The sequence below is a fragment of the Melanotaenia boesemani genome, chromosome 12 (assembly GCF_017639745.1).
Source record: "Melanotaenia boesemani isolate fMelBoe1 chromosome 12, fMelBoe1.pri, whole genome shotgun sequence".
In the NCBI taxonomy this organism is placed as follows: domain Eukaryota; kingdom Metazoa; phylum Chordata; class Actinopteri; order Atheriniformes; family Melanotaeniidae; genus Melanotaenia; species Melanotaenia boesemani.
The window spans coordinates 30,637,650-30,652,347 of record NC_055693.1 but is presented as its reverse complement, the minus strand read 5'-3'; the positions used below and the strand labels follow the sequence as shown (position 1 = coordinate 30,652,347).

General features: G+C 39.8%; 1 protein-coding gene and 1 long non-coding RNA gene across 4 annotated transcripts in view; both read right to left on the bottom strand.

Annotated features, from left to right (window-relative positions):
• slc4a3 (solute carrier family 4 member 3) overlaps positions 1-14,698 on the bottom strand; it is a 75,969-nt gene that overhangs the window by 27,377 nt on the left and 33,894 nt on the right. For 2 of the 3 annotated variants that reach the window (XM_042001479.1, XM_042001480.1), the window contains exons 4-6: positions 7,987-8,237; positions 7,648-7,835; positions 5,477-5,703 (exon numbers count right to left, since the gene is read on the bottom strand). In XM_042001479.1, coding sequence (XP_041857413.1) covers positions 5,477-5,703; positions 7,648-7,835; positions 7,987-8,237 — 666 coding nt within the window. Of the gene's footprint in view, positions 1-5,476; positions 5,704-7,647; positions 7,836-7,986; positions 8,238-14,698 lie in introns of those variants that run through there. The other variant, XM_042001481.1, reaches the window with a different exon arrangement.
• Positions 11,724-12,726, bottom strand: LOC121650149. Its single transcript, XR_006012219.1, has 2 exons — positions 12,316-12,726; positions 11,724-11,910 (listed from the first exon to the last, which is right to left on the bottom strand). It is a non-coding gene; the product is annotated as an uncharacterized LOC121650149 (long non-coding RNA).

Below are 14,698 nucleotides of genomic sequence, written 5' to 3'. Positions count from 1 at the left end.
AAACAAGAATATCAAATCTGTCATCATGACATCTCTATCCTGCACAACCAAACCACTTTACACAACCCGCCCCACCGCTATTAAATTCACCCTAAATATGCCACTGATTTTATCTGGCCTGAAAAATGTGCTTGAGAACAAAGTGGAACTACTTATTGGAAACAACAAATGAAGTAATATCACAGGTTACACCCATTGCGCCCGGTCTCGGGTCGGCCCACAAATCACTGCTAGGGTTTAAAGAGTTTTGTCTGTAACAACACTTTGACTAAGACATGATACAACTGAAGGGATGGGGCATTAACCTTTTAGCCTTTCAGTTCAGTAACATTATCATTTAGATATTTTAATTATTTTCTTTGTGAGTACAGAAAGTACAGTTGACCATTATGAAACATCAAACATAAACAGTGCATACTCTGTCAATGTGAAGCACTACTGGCTACAAATCCAATGCCCCGTTTTCTGCTACCAGATGGGTTCTGAACAGTCAATGATCACTCTGCTCTGCTAAAGCAGGAAAGGCCAGCGGCAGGGTCGCTTGTGAAGGGGAATCGACTGCAGCCTCTGTTAATTAATGCCCCATCACACCGGGAGACAAGAGTTTCCTCTGGGTTTATAGAGAATATGCTCCCCATTTTTTTTTCCTTAATGCTTTATTCTGTCTATGCTTGTCATCCTTAAGTTTTAAATATAGATTTGTTTTGGAAAATCAACAGTTTTGACTTCTACTGTACTTTCGTTTAGAAAAAAATAATACTTTGGTACAAATCTAGTACGTTAAAATCTGTTAGCTTTAGCCGAGCCAACTGTAGCTGCTATTTCCTGCACTAATTGTACAACTTAAATGAAAACAGAGGATAGCTTCTACTTTAAATTCTTGCACATGATTTGCCTGCGTGTTTCTCCAATTTGTAACCAAAAACTTCTTTGGTTTTAGAGTCTTCATGCTTAGATGTTAGCTAATGTTGTAACATACTAGCTACACTGCTAACTTTTGAGTTATTTTGTGAGCTAGTCTTGTTGCTCTTCTCCTTTATTTTCTGATTTACAAATTCCAATCAAGTATTATGACTTGATTCAAATATCAACTTGATTCAAATTAAAATATCAAAAATGCCCCCCCCCCCTCAGTTGTATAGGCACAGCTGTTGGGGGACCAAGCTAGAGAGGCATATGTGGTGGTTTTGTCCACCTCTGATATCTGATTGGACACCCCAGGTGCCACCACAAGTGACTGACAGAAGTAGAATAAGGACAGAAAAACTTTACAGACAAATATGATCTCCGGTGTCACCACACTAGTCTGAAGTATGTTTTTCCTAGTCATCCTTTCTCCTCTTGTTCTATAGTAGCAGTAGGCTATATTCATTTTTAAGATAATGTGGGGAAAACTACGTCATATTTAGTTTTCAGTGAGTGAATTTAGGGACTACACATCAACTTAGTTTGGAAGATATTTACATTTCAGCCGCAAATAAACTATAAAAATGCTCAAAGAGTACCTCAGTATCCATGTTAGCGTTGACTAAGCTAGAGCTACATGATACAGTTTCATTTAAACAGGAGGCCTTATTTTGTAAAGGAAGAAATAACAATAAAAAAATTTCTGACTTTTTTGTAAATACTAAGGACAGAGATCAGGCCGAGACAGACCCAAGTCCCAGTATTAGCAGCCCAACGGCTCTCTGGAGCTAGCCACACCAGTATCCAGTTTACCACATCCAGTTTAACAGATTAATCCTCATTTTGAATGTTGCCTCAGCTTGTTACAAGAGATTTTCTGTGATGTTATTTCAAGTATTTTTTACACTGCAGTTTCATCCAGAAATACGCCTAGAAGATACAAAGATACTAACAGCCTCTGAGGAGGAAGACAATGAGGAACAGCTCCTAGGGGTCAAGCCACTGATCCCCCTGTTACCAGGGGGGAAAGTAGTTCTTCCTGGTACTATTACCATAACCTTCGTCACTCTCTCGCTTCATGCATTTAAAAATTTTCTGGGTGTCTTGAAGCTGCTCCTTTTTCCTGACATGCTGCCTCACACTGACTCTTGGCTTGATCAAGATCTTCATCACTGGGTGTTTTTCTGATTTTCTGTGATAACCCATCTTCAGTGTCCCTGTCTTTTCTTTTGAACAAATAAGTTATTTTTTATCTGCGTTATTACTTTGACAAAAAATTAAAAAACGGACTATTTTGTAGTGTTTCCCTGCATTTTTATGTAAAATGTCTGTAGATTAATACAAAGGTTGGGCATAGAGGAGACCACCTGGCTCTCTTCGAGGGGAGGAGCAAGGGCCCTGAGGAAGAGAAGGAGCGTTTTAGTTCAGCAGGGACTAAGTTTGCACTGATAGTTCAAAAACATTTCAGAATGAGTTAAAAGGAATTTTTAAACAGACAAAGTAGTTTACAGGACTGCATATTGCTAGCGGATCTATTTTCTGACTAAGAGTGTGGTTGTGAAACTGCTGTCACTGAAACTTTTAGTGGAACGCAGTACCAGACCGTACCGGCTTACCTTCACCCCTGCCTGTTACCACATCAAACACCACATGTTGCACTCCACAAGAACCAACTGGTAGACCCATATTACTTACCTTTCTATGGACCTTTTTCAACCTTTATTTCTCATATCTCTCTAATGTGACAACATCCCAGCAGTGTACGAGAATAGGTTAGAGAAAGGAACATAATCAGTTTCTTTCTTAGTATGTAACCCCCCCTGATAAAGCCTTGCCAACAACTGGCCCCATCACATCTAAAAGTCTAGCTCCACCACTGCAGCTGATAGTGTTGTAGTACTTTTTACAACCAACGGAGGGTGCTGAGCGTTTCTAACAAATTATAAATTAAGCCTTTGCCTCAAAATGCAGATGATGACATTGTCTCACCAGAGCTTATTTCTGCATTTACATCAAATAAAATTCCTGATTAAATTAGTTTGAGCAAAACAAGCCTGAACCATAAAACAGACGGAGATAAACCAGCATATCTATGCAGCAGGCTGCATTCAGTCAAGGACACAAGTAAATGTTCTGTTGTCGTGTTGGATAGAATGAGAGCTGAAGATGAGAGGAAGTTATGGCCTGTGATGAGTCTGAAGCTAGGATTTGAATGTTCATGTGTGAAGTGAAACATTCATGCATGACTACATCAGCTGCTGCAGAGACATTCATATCCTAGCAACCACATCAGCTGCTATGGAGAATGTCTGATAGAAAACTAGTGGAGCACAGTTGGTGGATGATAAACACTGTAGTGAAGATACGCTGAGAAAAGACACCACACATACAGCAGATTCCTCCTCTAACAACTTTTAGTGGCGTGGGTGAAAAGTGAAACTGAGTCATCTAAGAGGATGAAGATGGATGATAAAAATGGAGGGTATCATCTCTAATTCCAATATAGCAAACAGTTTCAAGAGCAGTTTATTAGCGTCTCGGTAAAGGGCTCTCATGAATTTGTAGGAAATAATCTTTTTTTTCAGTTTTTAGCCACAACATCCTCTGGAGCCTTGCTGGTGCTGTCTGAATGAGCTGTTATAGAGCAAACAAAGACCACCACCGACAGTTCCTTTCTGATCTGTGCATATCTTGTTACAGTGTTGGTTAGTGTTTGTGAAGCACAAGCTACAGGTTGTCCCTCCTGCAGGCATGCACCTAGACCATGCTGTGAAGCATCGATGTCAGTACTGCTGGTTTGCTGGCATCATAATAACACAGAACAGCTAGTTTTTTTTTTTTTTTTTTTTTTTTTTTGGGATCCAAGAAATCTGCAGAGCTGTGACATCTGCTGCTACAGGCATTTTTCTGATAGCTCTTGTTTTGGACAGATCAGCATTGAAAACATGTCCATCAGAGCTGACTTGGTTCAGTCAAAACCTGCATTTCAGAGGGTTGAGGTGCAGGTTCACTTCTTAGGCTCGGCTGAGAACCTTTCTGAGATTTTCATCATGTTCTATTACATCGAGTATGTAGTCAACGATGATAGCACAAGGGCACCCTGCAAAAATCTGCTCAATTGCACGTTGAAACACCTCACTGGCAGAGCTGAGTCCAAAAGGCATCCTGAGAAACCTGTAATGACCAAAACAGGTACAGGATGTAGTACACATGGACGACTTGTGGTCAAGTGATGCGTGCCAGAAAGAGGTCTTTGTGTCCAACACAGAGAAACTCAGTAGCATTTAACATGAGTGCAGCAGCTTCTTCTACAGTACGCATGGGGATGTGTGGTCTTTCCAGGGCAGAGTTCAGATCTCCTGGATTTACACATATTCTGACATATTCTGGTCTCATCCATGTCCATTTTATTAGTGGCTACCATGGAAGATACCCAATCTGTTGGCTTGGAGACAAGTGTGATGGACACCTATTCCATTTTGACTTTGTGCTTCATAGCCGAAGGAATGTGATGCACTGAATGAACTGCTGGTCTGACATCAGCTTCCCAAGCTCATGAGCGAAAAGATCGCTGTATTCTGTGAGAATCTGCTGTGACAAATGACCTTCAGTAGTGCTGACTTGATGAACATCTTTACTCAGTCCCAGTAGTGGCTGAACATCAACAATAAAGAATGACAATGTGTACAACTGTCCCTGGGGGAAGCACTCCAACTTGATCACACAAAGTGTGCTGCCACCATAATCAACAAGGTTCACAGAGTGTGAAGACATGCTTTTATTTGTTCATCAGTTTTTATGCTGTCAAATGTCAGTTTTGAGATCACATTGCACTTGGCACCAGTTTCTTTACCTCACACAGTAACAAAAGCTTCATCATTTTCTTCTATTTGTATATCAGTTGAATGGAGAAATTATTGGAGTTCTGCCGTTAACATAAAATGTCTCAGTGTGGTCCAGCTCTATTTGATGAACAGTCCTTCTGGATCGCTGTCTACATGACTGCCTGGGCTTGCAGCACTTCATATAATTATTATACTTTTTGCCTGCATTGCACTGCTGACCATAAGCTGGCCATTTATTTTTCTTGGCTACATGAGCACCTCCACAGTTGCTGCAGATAACAAATGGCTACGTTCCTGGTTTTTCAAAATTTTTAGTTTATCATCCCTTTGTTTTTTTCTGAATTTAGGCAAGATGGCATCAATATTTGTTGCAGAATGTTAAGGAGAAGCAATACTTTTGTTGTATTCTTTAGTCATCTCATGAATTTGACAGAGATAACCTTTGCTAAAGTCAAGTCTGTATCTTATTGGTTTTGTAAGAACCCCGTCCACCATTGTATACTGGCCACTCAGCACAGCAGCTATGACTTTGATGCAACTAAACCTCCAACTAGCAGCTATTTGTCTTCTATAAGGTGCCAGGTTCACACTAGGTTAACTTGTAGCATCTGGATCAGTTATCATTCAGACACAAAACAATTCATAGCTGATATGAAATGAGGAGTTTTTAGGAAATAAAAGAAAAACAACAAGCACATCACATCATTATGAAGCATCATCCTTACTTTTCATGTCATCCAGATCAGCACTGGCCAACATCTGGGCCTCAGCCTCATCAGTGGGAACCTGCTGGTAGACGGCAGTCTCAAGAGCCGTCATGCTGCCGATGCAGATTCGGTCCCGCAGGTCATAGCTGCTGCGCTGGACCGTTGGTATACGATGATGGATGGGCTTCTTACGAAACCAGCCACGGGTTGAGTTTGAACTTGAGGGATCTGGTCCTGAGAGACCACTGTCAAAGAGCAAAGATACACAGAGGAAAAAAGAACAAAGTTTATCATTTGTTGTCATAATGAGCTTCAAAATGTATAACACTAAGAAAACTCCCCTGTTACTGTCACTGCTTTATATAGTTTCCTCCAAGATTTCATATCATTAAATTTGAATTACACTTATTAATAACAAAATAGTGCACTGTCTGTTTTAATGTACTGTAATGTTAAAATTGGCTAAATCATTGTGCACTGTCACCACATAACCAACAGAGGGCATCTGAACACAGCAAGCAGCCTGGATCTCCTCAACAAGCATCTGAGTCATCCTGGTTCATGCAAACACAGCAGCACAGTCCTGCACAGGCATGATGCCTGTTTCTGCACTTTTATTTAGCCAGGCATTAGCAGACACAAATACCTGAATCACCATGGAGCCCCTGACCTCCTGGCAACAAGCTCTATACATAATTCAAAGCATCACCAAATAATTAATATTCAATTAGTTTTGCATGTTGGCCACCCAGCAGGGCTTTTTAACATGTAGGATTTGACTGCAGCCATTAGCGGATCATAAGTGTGACGGAAATTATTATTAAATCATTATTGGTGATTTGTTTTATGTTTATATTTCTGCTGCATGGAAACATTTAGACTGATGATTAGCTTCATCTAAAAATACAAGCTATGAATATCCTCGAGTAAAGCCTGCTCTGTGTTTTCTACTTTAAGCTTCTACTTTGCTAAAAGATTCATTTTTTAAAGCAAACCCAGCCTCTAAATAATACCTAGATCAATCATTTAGCTGGGTTTCTAATGCATGTTATGCTTGACAAGTAGCTGCTACAGTTGAGGAATAAAATGAGAATTTAATTAGTCTTTAGAGACCACGAGGGACATTATAGTGCAGAAAACCAAAGCAAAGCAAGTGATGCTGTGCAGTGAATATGCTCACCTATCAGTATGTAAAAGCAGAACAGAAGAAAAATGTATATAGCTATATATGCAGTGAGTAAATTCTCATTTCTTATATAACATGATTGTATATTACAAATACCAAATACAATCATCTTTAGCACTGCAAAACATTTTTCACCAGTTTAGTTTTACAATCCAGCAATTTAATTTCCTCTCGCTGCTGTAATCAAGCGGTTTTGCAGCAATAACAGCTCTAGTAAATACAGCAGATACACAGTTAGCAGCTAACTTAGTCTATTTCCTTCATAGCTGGACACAAATAGAAATACAAAGTAAAAAGTTTATGAAGTTGTGCTACTTGGAAACAATACTTACAGTTTTACAAAATAGGAGCATGGAAGTAGCTGAAAATAGTATGTGAAATAGGCCACCCTTTACAATAAACATATTACAGGATGGGAGGCTAAGAAGGACCAAAATGAGCTGTGGCTCTGGCTCATAAAGGACCTGCAGATCTTCAGTAGAGAAAAGTGGAGAATGCTCACAGGATTAATCCATCCAATCACAAATAAACCATGACAAAGAAATATGTAATTTACTCAGTCTCTATTCAAAGTACATCCACATCATATATGTTATTCACCTTATTAACTTGCAGGACCTCTACTTTCCATTTTACCATGTATACTATTTTCTGGCTCCACAGTCAGAAAATGGGCTACAGAAAGATTTTCTCATTTTAACTTGATGAGGACAATTTTAATATTTATATAGACTATACATAAAAAATATTTTGTGTCAGTATGTGTTTTGTGTCATATTAACCACTCACTCCTGAATCAAATCCAATTGTAAACCTTTGGTGACAGAATTTGTGACATCACATGATTATCCATTAAATCAATTTAATATTTTATGATGATCCCATTAGTAATTTAGAGTAAACCAAACATTAAATCTGTGAAGCAGAAAGCAAAACAGTCCACTGAAAAGACTTGATAAAAGACAGAGGGATTACCAAAACAGGTGAAACTTCACACACCCACCTGTTGCAAGCTGCTTCTTCTTCCTCCACCTCATCGTTCTGTCCAGTAACAACTATTTCCCCATTATGAGCTGCCTCTTTTGTCAAAGTGACTGCAGCTTTCCATGACAGTGGATGCTCTTCATTTTCCGTGTGGACGGTGGCAAGTGGTAGAGGTTCCTCCAAGTCCTCTTGGCTCCCAAAACTAAACTAAGAGGAAGAGGAAGATCAGTGAGAGGGGAGGAAAAGGCCGTCCCATGGTCAGGTCATCATAAATCACAGCCAGTTATTCAGTGCTATAAGTTCCACGTAGTCATACATGAACACAGCTCAACTCTCCACCATTACAGACTTATTTTACCTGTGGGTGGATATCATGTATTTCTGTGGGCGTGGAGACAACCCCCTGTCCTTCTCCCTCAAACTCCGCCTCTTCCTCATCTACTTCATGTATGGTGGGCGTGACATCAGAAGGAGGCAGTGATGTCTTTTTTTTCTTCCGTTTCTTTTTGCGCCGTCTGTCCGCACTGTGCACCCTCTTGCGTAAACGCTGGGGCACGGGCAGGTGGGTGGACAAAGGGTGGTGTGTATGATGAAACGTGTGTCTGTGATCTGGGTTTTAAAAGAGAAAGAAGTGAAAAGTGCGTCACAGTGTTTAAACTGTGTCTCTGCTGACTGAACAGATGCTGTTGCACACTGTCATGATGATGTCCTTTATACTATGCAAGGTATTTGAAGAATATTGTGAACAGATGGAACGCTCTAATTATACTGTGATTCTGACGTGAAATAAACTGATGTTGCATTTTAAAAGTCATGGTTTCCATTTAGGATGACAGCTTCAGGGGAAGTCATTAGTCTGAGTTATTCTGCACATTTCAGCTTGTCTCTTGGACTTAGTGATTTCTCCCCAAGGAAATGCTGTTTTCAAACATTAACCTATGTAAGCTAAGCCATAATAGAGAAGTAGGTTCTCAGAACATTGTACGTTATCAGAACAAATAATGTTCTGTCAGGGTGTTAATTCCATCACGTAAAACATGTAGGGAACAACTGCACAACTCTCAAGAGAAAACTTTCTCCTTCTAAACACACAGCTTTAGATTTTAATTAACATTCAATTAATGCAGTCAATTTAATGAACATCAAAGGAAAGCAGCTCCATCTAATCTTAGGCAGCATTTTCTCCTGATGGAGCATGGGGTATCCATCTGCTAATCTCTCTAACACAAATTCCCCATACTCAGTTTACATGGGATATGGTTCCTTGCTCTGATTCAGAGCTCTTAATATGATTACAATGGAAAGGGTCAGGATTAGTTTATATGAGAGCGTAATTAAACAGTAACGAACACATTTTTATTTGGCTGGATTGTAGTTTGACAGAGCAGCACCTGACCTAACAGCCTTAAAAATATATTAATATATTAAATATATTAAATATTGATGTCAGCACTGAAATTTCCCCTTATGGGCTGAATAAAGGTCTGAAGTTACTATTGTGCATGAAGTCTCTTGCTGATTTATTTGCATTCATTACAACCTGAAATGTGCACTTTCATTTTATTTTTTAATGGTCCTACATTATATAGATGTGTTGAACACAGGTTTGCACATGTATGGGTCAGGGTCTGGTATGGAGCACTATTTCATTCCACTGATTTTGAAAAATCAGACAAAACTCAGACAGATCAGACAAGAAGAGCATTAATTACAGAGTTGACACAGGTAACCCTGAAGAAGCTGAAGAGCTGTTCTGCAGAAACTTGTGTTGGTCCAGAGAGCCAATCTAAAACATAAAGCTGGATTAATACAATTCCTTTAAAGGTGTTTTGTTTTAGAAAAAAAAAACAAAAAGAAAAACATGAAAAAAATCCACTACAAATATCAACATAAGAGAAAATGGAAAGTTCTATGGCATATAAAAAATGTTGAATTCTTCCTTCTTGAATGACGGATTATTTTGTGTTACTTGGTAACTGTTGATCTACTCTAACATAGATAATATGTGGAGTTCCCGAGGCTCAATTTTGGACCTCTATTGTTCAGCATCTACATGCTCCCTGTAGGTTGGATCATGGAAACACATAATTTGATCACAGTTATGCTGATGACACACAGCTTTGTATCATTGTCTCACCAGAGGACTCTAGTTCCATTTAACGCTTAAGAGAAAGCCTCCATTAAATCAATACTCAGATATGTTGGAACCAAAGATGAGCATACAAAGATCAGTGCCCAGTTTCAGTCAGCAATATTAAAAACAGTGAATCAGTCCAGAAATCATGGTGTCATTTTCGACTTAGCTGAATTTTAACAGCCAAGTCAAGTGGCAATCTATTGTTTTATTCTTATGATTGACACCTACTGACCAATCAGAGTCAGAGAAGGCTAGTTTCCAAATTTACCTTAAACTAAATTTATACTCGCACAGCGTCTGTGTAAGGTCGGTTATGTCGTCACCGCCATAAGCTCAGCATAGGTCTGCGCTCTGTGGTTTTAATTATGCTTCATTTGGGTGGCAATCAGTCAATTAACAATAACCAAAAGGTACTTAAAGTGCTTTACATAAAAAAGTAAAAATACATACATGTACAACAACACCCCTAAGCGCTGCAAAACTAACAAGCTAATCATTAGTTAGCTCCCAGATTTTTGCTTTCGGGTTTTTCCTCTTAAACTTACAGTAAGACAGGGTATAAAAATGAGTGGGGGAGCTGGACCACATAAGAAGAAAAAAACCTATCACTTTCATACGGAATGGGAAGAGGACTTTTTTTTCACGATGACATTTTCAAAGTGCGTTTGTCTCATCTGCCAGTCTACCGTTACAATATCAAAGAAGGGAAATGTGGAGTGGATTTTCGGACTCTTCATGGAAAATACGACACTGAATTCCTACCAAAAAGCGAGCTGAGAAAGACAAAGGTGAAGGAGCTAAAATCCCAGTTGTTGGGACAGCAGTCATTTTTTACACAAGCTACTTCTAAAGCGAAAGCTGCCACTGAAGCATCATTCCGAGTAAGTCACATCATCGTTAATAACAAGAAGTCCTTTCAAGACGGAGAGATGGTAAAAGAGGCCTTCGTTGAAGCAGCTGACTCATTGTTCCGGGACTTTAAAAATAAAGCAGAAATATTGTCTTCGCTCAAAGCTCTCCAGCTGTCAAGAAGTACAGTTATACGGCGCTGTGAAGCCATGGCTGAGGACTTAACCCAGCAAATGTGGAAGGACATCGGAGATTGCGAGTGTTTCTCACTGCAAGTGGATGAATCTACGGACGTGAGTGACACAGCCCAGATGTGCGTTTTCATTCGTATGGTGTTTAGTGATATGACTGCAAAAGAGGAACTGTTAACAGTACTGCCCATGAAAGAAAAGACGCGAGGAGAGGACATATTTCAGTCGTTCAAAAACTTTGTGGAGAAAACCCAGCTCCCGGTGTACAAATTGGTGTCTATCACCACCAGGGGTGCCGCCAGGAAATCTGGGCCCTATGAAAGATAATGGCATAGGGCCCCCGTATGAGTGTGTGTGTGTGTATATTATATATATATTTAAATATATATATATATATATATATATACACACACATATATATATACACACACATTATATATATATATATATATATATATATATACACATACATACTCAATCAAAGTGTCTGTTAAAGGCTGTATTTCAATCTCAATCTACATCTACTTTTTAAATGCATTTTTTGTTAAGCACTAGTGGTACAAGGCTTGTACATAGTCACAAAGATACAGAGAAAAAGGGTCCATGGGACAGTCCTCATATGAGCATTTTCTAATACTAACAGTTTCCCACCCTGGGACATCCATACGTAGTAATGAAAACATAATATCACAATAAAAAAAGAAGAAGAAAAAACAGGCTCATCACAGCAAGTGTTGTAAGCTGCACTAAACATTTGGTTCACATGCAGAGTTGTAATAGAGGTAATAGAAAGACACAGCTAACTAGACTTAAAACATTGACTGTAACTTTAATACAGGCTGATGTAGGCTTAATGTTTCCAACCAAATGTCCAGTATTCAGTACAAACAATTACAGGCTTTTGTTTTTATTTCACAGTGATTGTTATGTAGAAAAAAAAGGGTTAGTCAATTTCTGTCAAAAAATCTTTTGTATTGTTTGGATGGTAAAAAGAGAAATTCTCATACTCTGTAATGATTCTAACTGGTCTTTGAACATTGCTCACCTTCTTCATTGGGACAGGTGGGGGACGGGTTATGTGGAGATGGGGCTGCTGCTGGCTCATCTGTTTTAATATGTTGAAGGGGTAAGGAAAGGAAAACTAATTTAATATAGATATCTTACTAAAATGTACTCCCTCTGAGGTCTGTCGCATTTTCATCTTGCCTGGTCTTGTTGTGAAAGTTTGTGAAGTGTCAACCCTGTGAGCTTTGTGGATTAAACAGGCTACTCGCCCACTGGATTATCTACAGACATACGATGAGTTTACTATAAACGCTAGAGGCTTGGTTTCATTAAAGATAAAAAATACACAAACACGGGTCGTTTTTATTGAACCAAGGTAACTCGCGAACCGTCGGCTCGCGCATCACTAGGCATCATCCAGGCGATGCCTCTGACCTCAGAGGGAGCGGACTAAATTAGCTTGTAGGTAGCTAGCTTATGAGCAACAGGTTAATCTCAACCTCACCTTTCTTGGTGAAAAAATGGGTCACATATTGGCATCCTCTCTTCTGTCTTTCATTTCGCTCCTTTCGCTCTCTCCTTTTTTGAAAACCCGACTTATTTTTCCCTCGCTGCATTTTTAATATTCGATGCTTCCGACAGGTTCATTCAAACTGATGCGCTATTACAGCCAGGACCAAACCATTTAGTTTTATGGAGGTGGCCGTCAATAACAATTTTTTTTTTATCATTTTACTACTGAAAAATAAGTTAGAACAGAGTGGCAATTTATTTTACTGCTACATTTTCTCATTATACTTGAAAAAATAGCTATTATTTCTAGATAATGCTTAATAATTTTCTTATATATTTTTATATCTCAATGGGCCCCTATCAAGTCGTGGGCCCTTGGAATCTTCCTAACTTTCCCCCCCCATACGGCGCCCCTGATCACCACAGATGGCGCACCTGCAATGACTGGCCACGTGAATGGATTTATTGCCAAGTGTAGGCAGGACGATACTTTCCCAGACTTTCTGAATTACCATTGCATCATCCACCAACAAGCGTTATGCGCTAAAATGCTCAACATGAAAGAGATCATGGATGTCGCAACGAAGATCGCCTGTGCTATTCGAGCCCGATCTCTTCAAAGACGGTTATTCCGTGCACATCTGGAGCAGGCTGACTGCGACCACTCTGACTTGTTGCTACCCACTGACGTGAGGTGGCTTAGCCGAGGGAAATTCCTGCAAAGATTTCGAGAGCTCTGCCTGGAGATTAAGGAGTTTTTCTGTGCAACTGGGTATGCAGAATACAAGCAACTAAATGACGGTGAGTGGCTGTTAGACTTGGCATTTTTAACTGATCTGACAAACATGTTGAACGACCTCAATCTAGAGTTGCAAGGAAAAGACAAAACAGTGATCAATATGATCAGCTCAGTTAATGCTTTCAAACGCAAACTGCAACATCTGTCCTCAAAGCTGCAGCGCCATGATTTGGCAAACTTCCAGAACCTGGCCTCAGAGCTGGAGATGCAAGGGAAGGCCTGTGTGCAACTTGACAGTGGACGCTACACAGAGCAGATTGACAACTGTCTGTCAGAGTTTGACAAACGCTTTCAAGACTTTTCTTTGCTCGAGCCAGTTGCTACATTCACGTGTTTTCTTTTTCGGGAAGATGTGGAGGTTGATTCACTCTCATCAAAAATTCCAACACTATTTCACCTGAACTCTTCTGGAGTGGAAGATGAGATATTCACACTACAAGCCGACATTGAGCTGAAGTCCAGAGCTCATGGACAATTCTGGAACTTGCTAGCAGAGGGAAAGTACCCCAACATGAGGAAATGTGCCACCTCCTTGACTGCATTTTTCGGCTCCACTTATTTATGTGAGTCAGCCTTTTCCCACATGAAGATAATTAAGTCCAAGTACCGCTCCACTATGACTATTGAGCATTTGGAAATGTGCTTGAGGCTGGGTGTCAGCAGCTACTGTCCGGACCATGCATCCCTGGCTGATTCAATTCAGTGCAAGACATCAGAGTGAACTTGGGTAATGGCAAAAAAATGTACATAATTATGTTGTGTTGTGCAACATATGTGGTTATGCAACTTACATCAACATAAGTTGTAAGAATCCTCAATATATTTCTCAATAAATATAATGGGTAGATCATTTTGACTTGGTCATTTCATAAGTAGCTCCCATGCTGAAAAAGTCTGAGTTCTACATGAACATGTCTATGTATGTAATCCGGTTTCAGCTCCTGTCTATCCAATTTCCACGATTTTTGGGACATTTTCTTCTTTATCGGTGCTGCTCAATGAATCCAAGTAGGCAGCAACCTTTCCTTTCTGTTTACAAAAGCTGGCCTCTGACTGGTGTAGAGAAATCACGTGACGGCCGTACCACCACCTTTTTGAATTTGTTGGTACACTGAACCATAGCTAGTGTCGATTTACAACAGTGATCACGGGACTAATTAGCTCCAAACTTTTGGAGTTAAGCTAAAGGCGAACCGGTCTTTTTTTTCGAGGAAGAATTGTGTGGTCCCCAGACTGTGGAGCGAGATGAAACGATAACAAGGCTGACCTTACGGCCTAACATAAAAACACGGGAAAGTGCTACAGTGCTGCAGGGTATTAGGAGCCTTTTAGAAGTGCATAAAACGGACAAAATGAGAATAACAATATACACCTAAAAGCAATACTACCCTAGTCTGAACTGAAAGCCAATCTAGCCACTCTTAGGCCTGGTACACACATACAGATTATCGGGCTGTTTTTGTCTTAATTTTGCCCCTTTCCGACCAAGGATGGCAAACGCCCTTTTATTCTGAGTATTAGAAGATTTTCCTATACAATTATGATTTGGTCTGAGGTGTGTTACGAGCGGATTTGT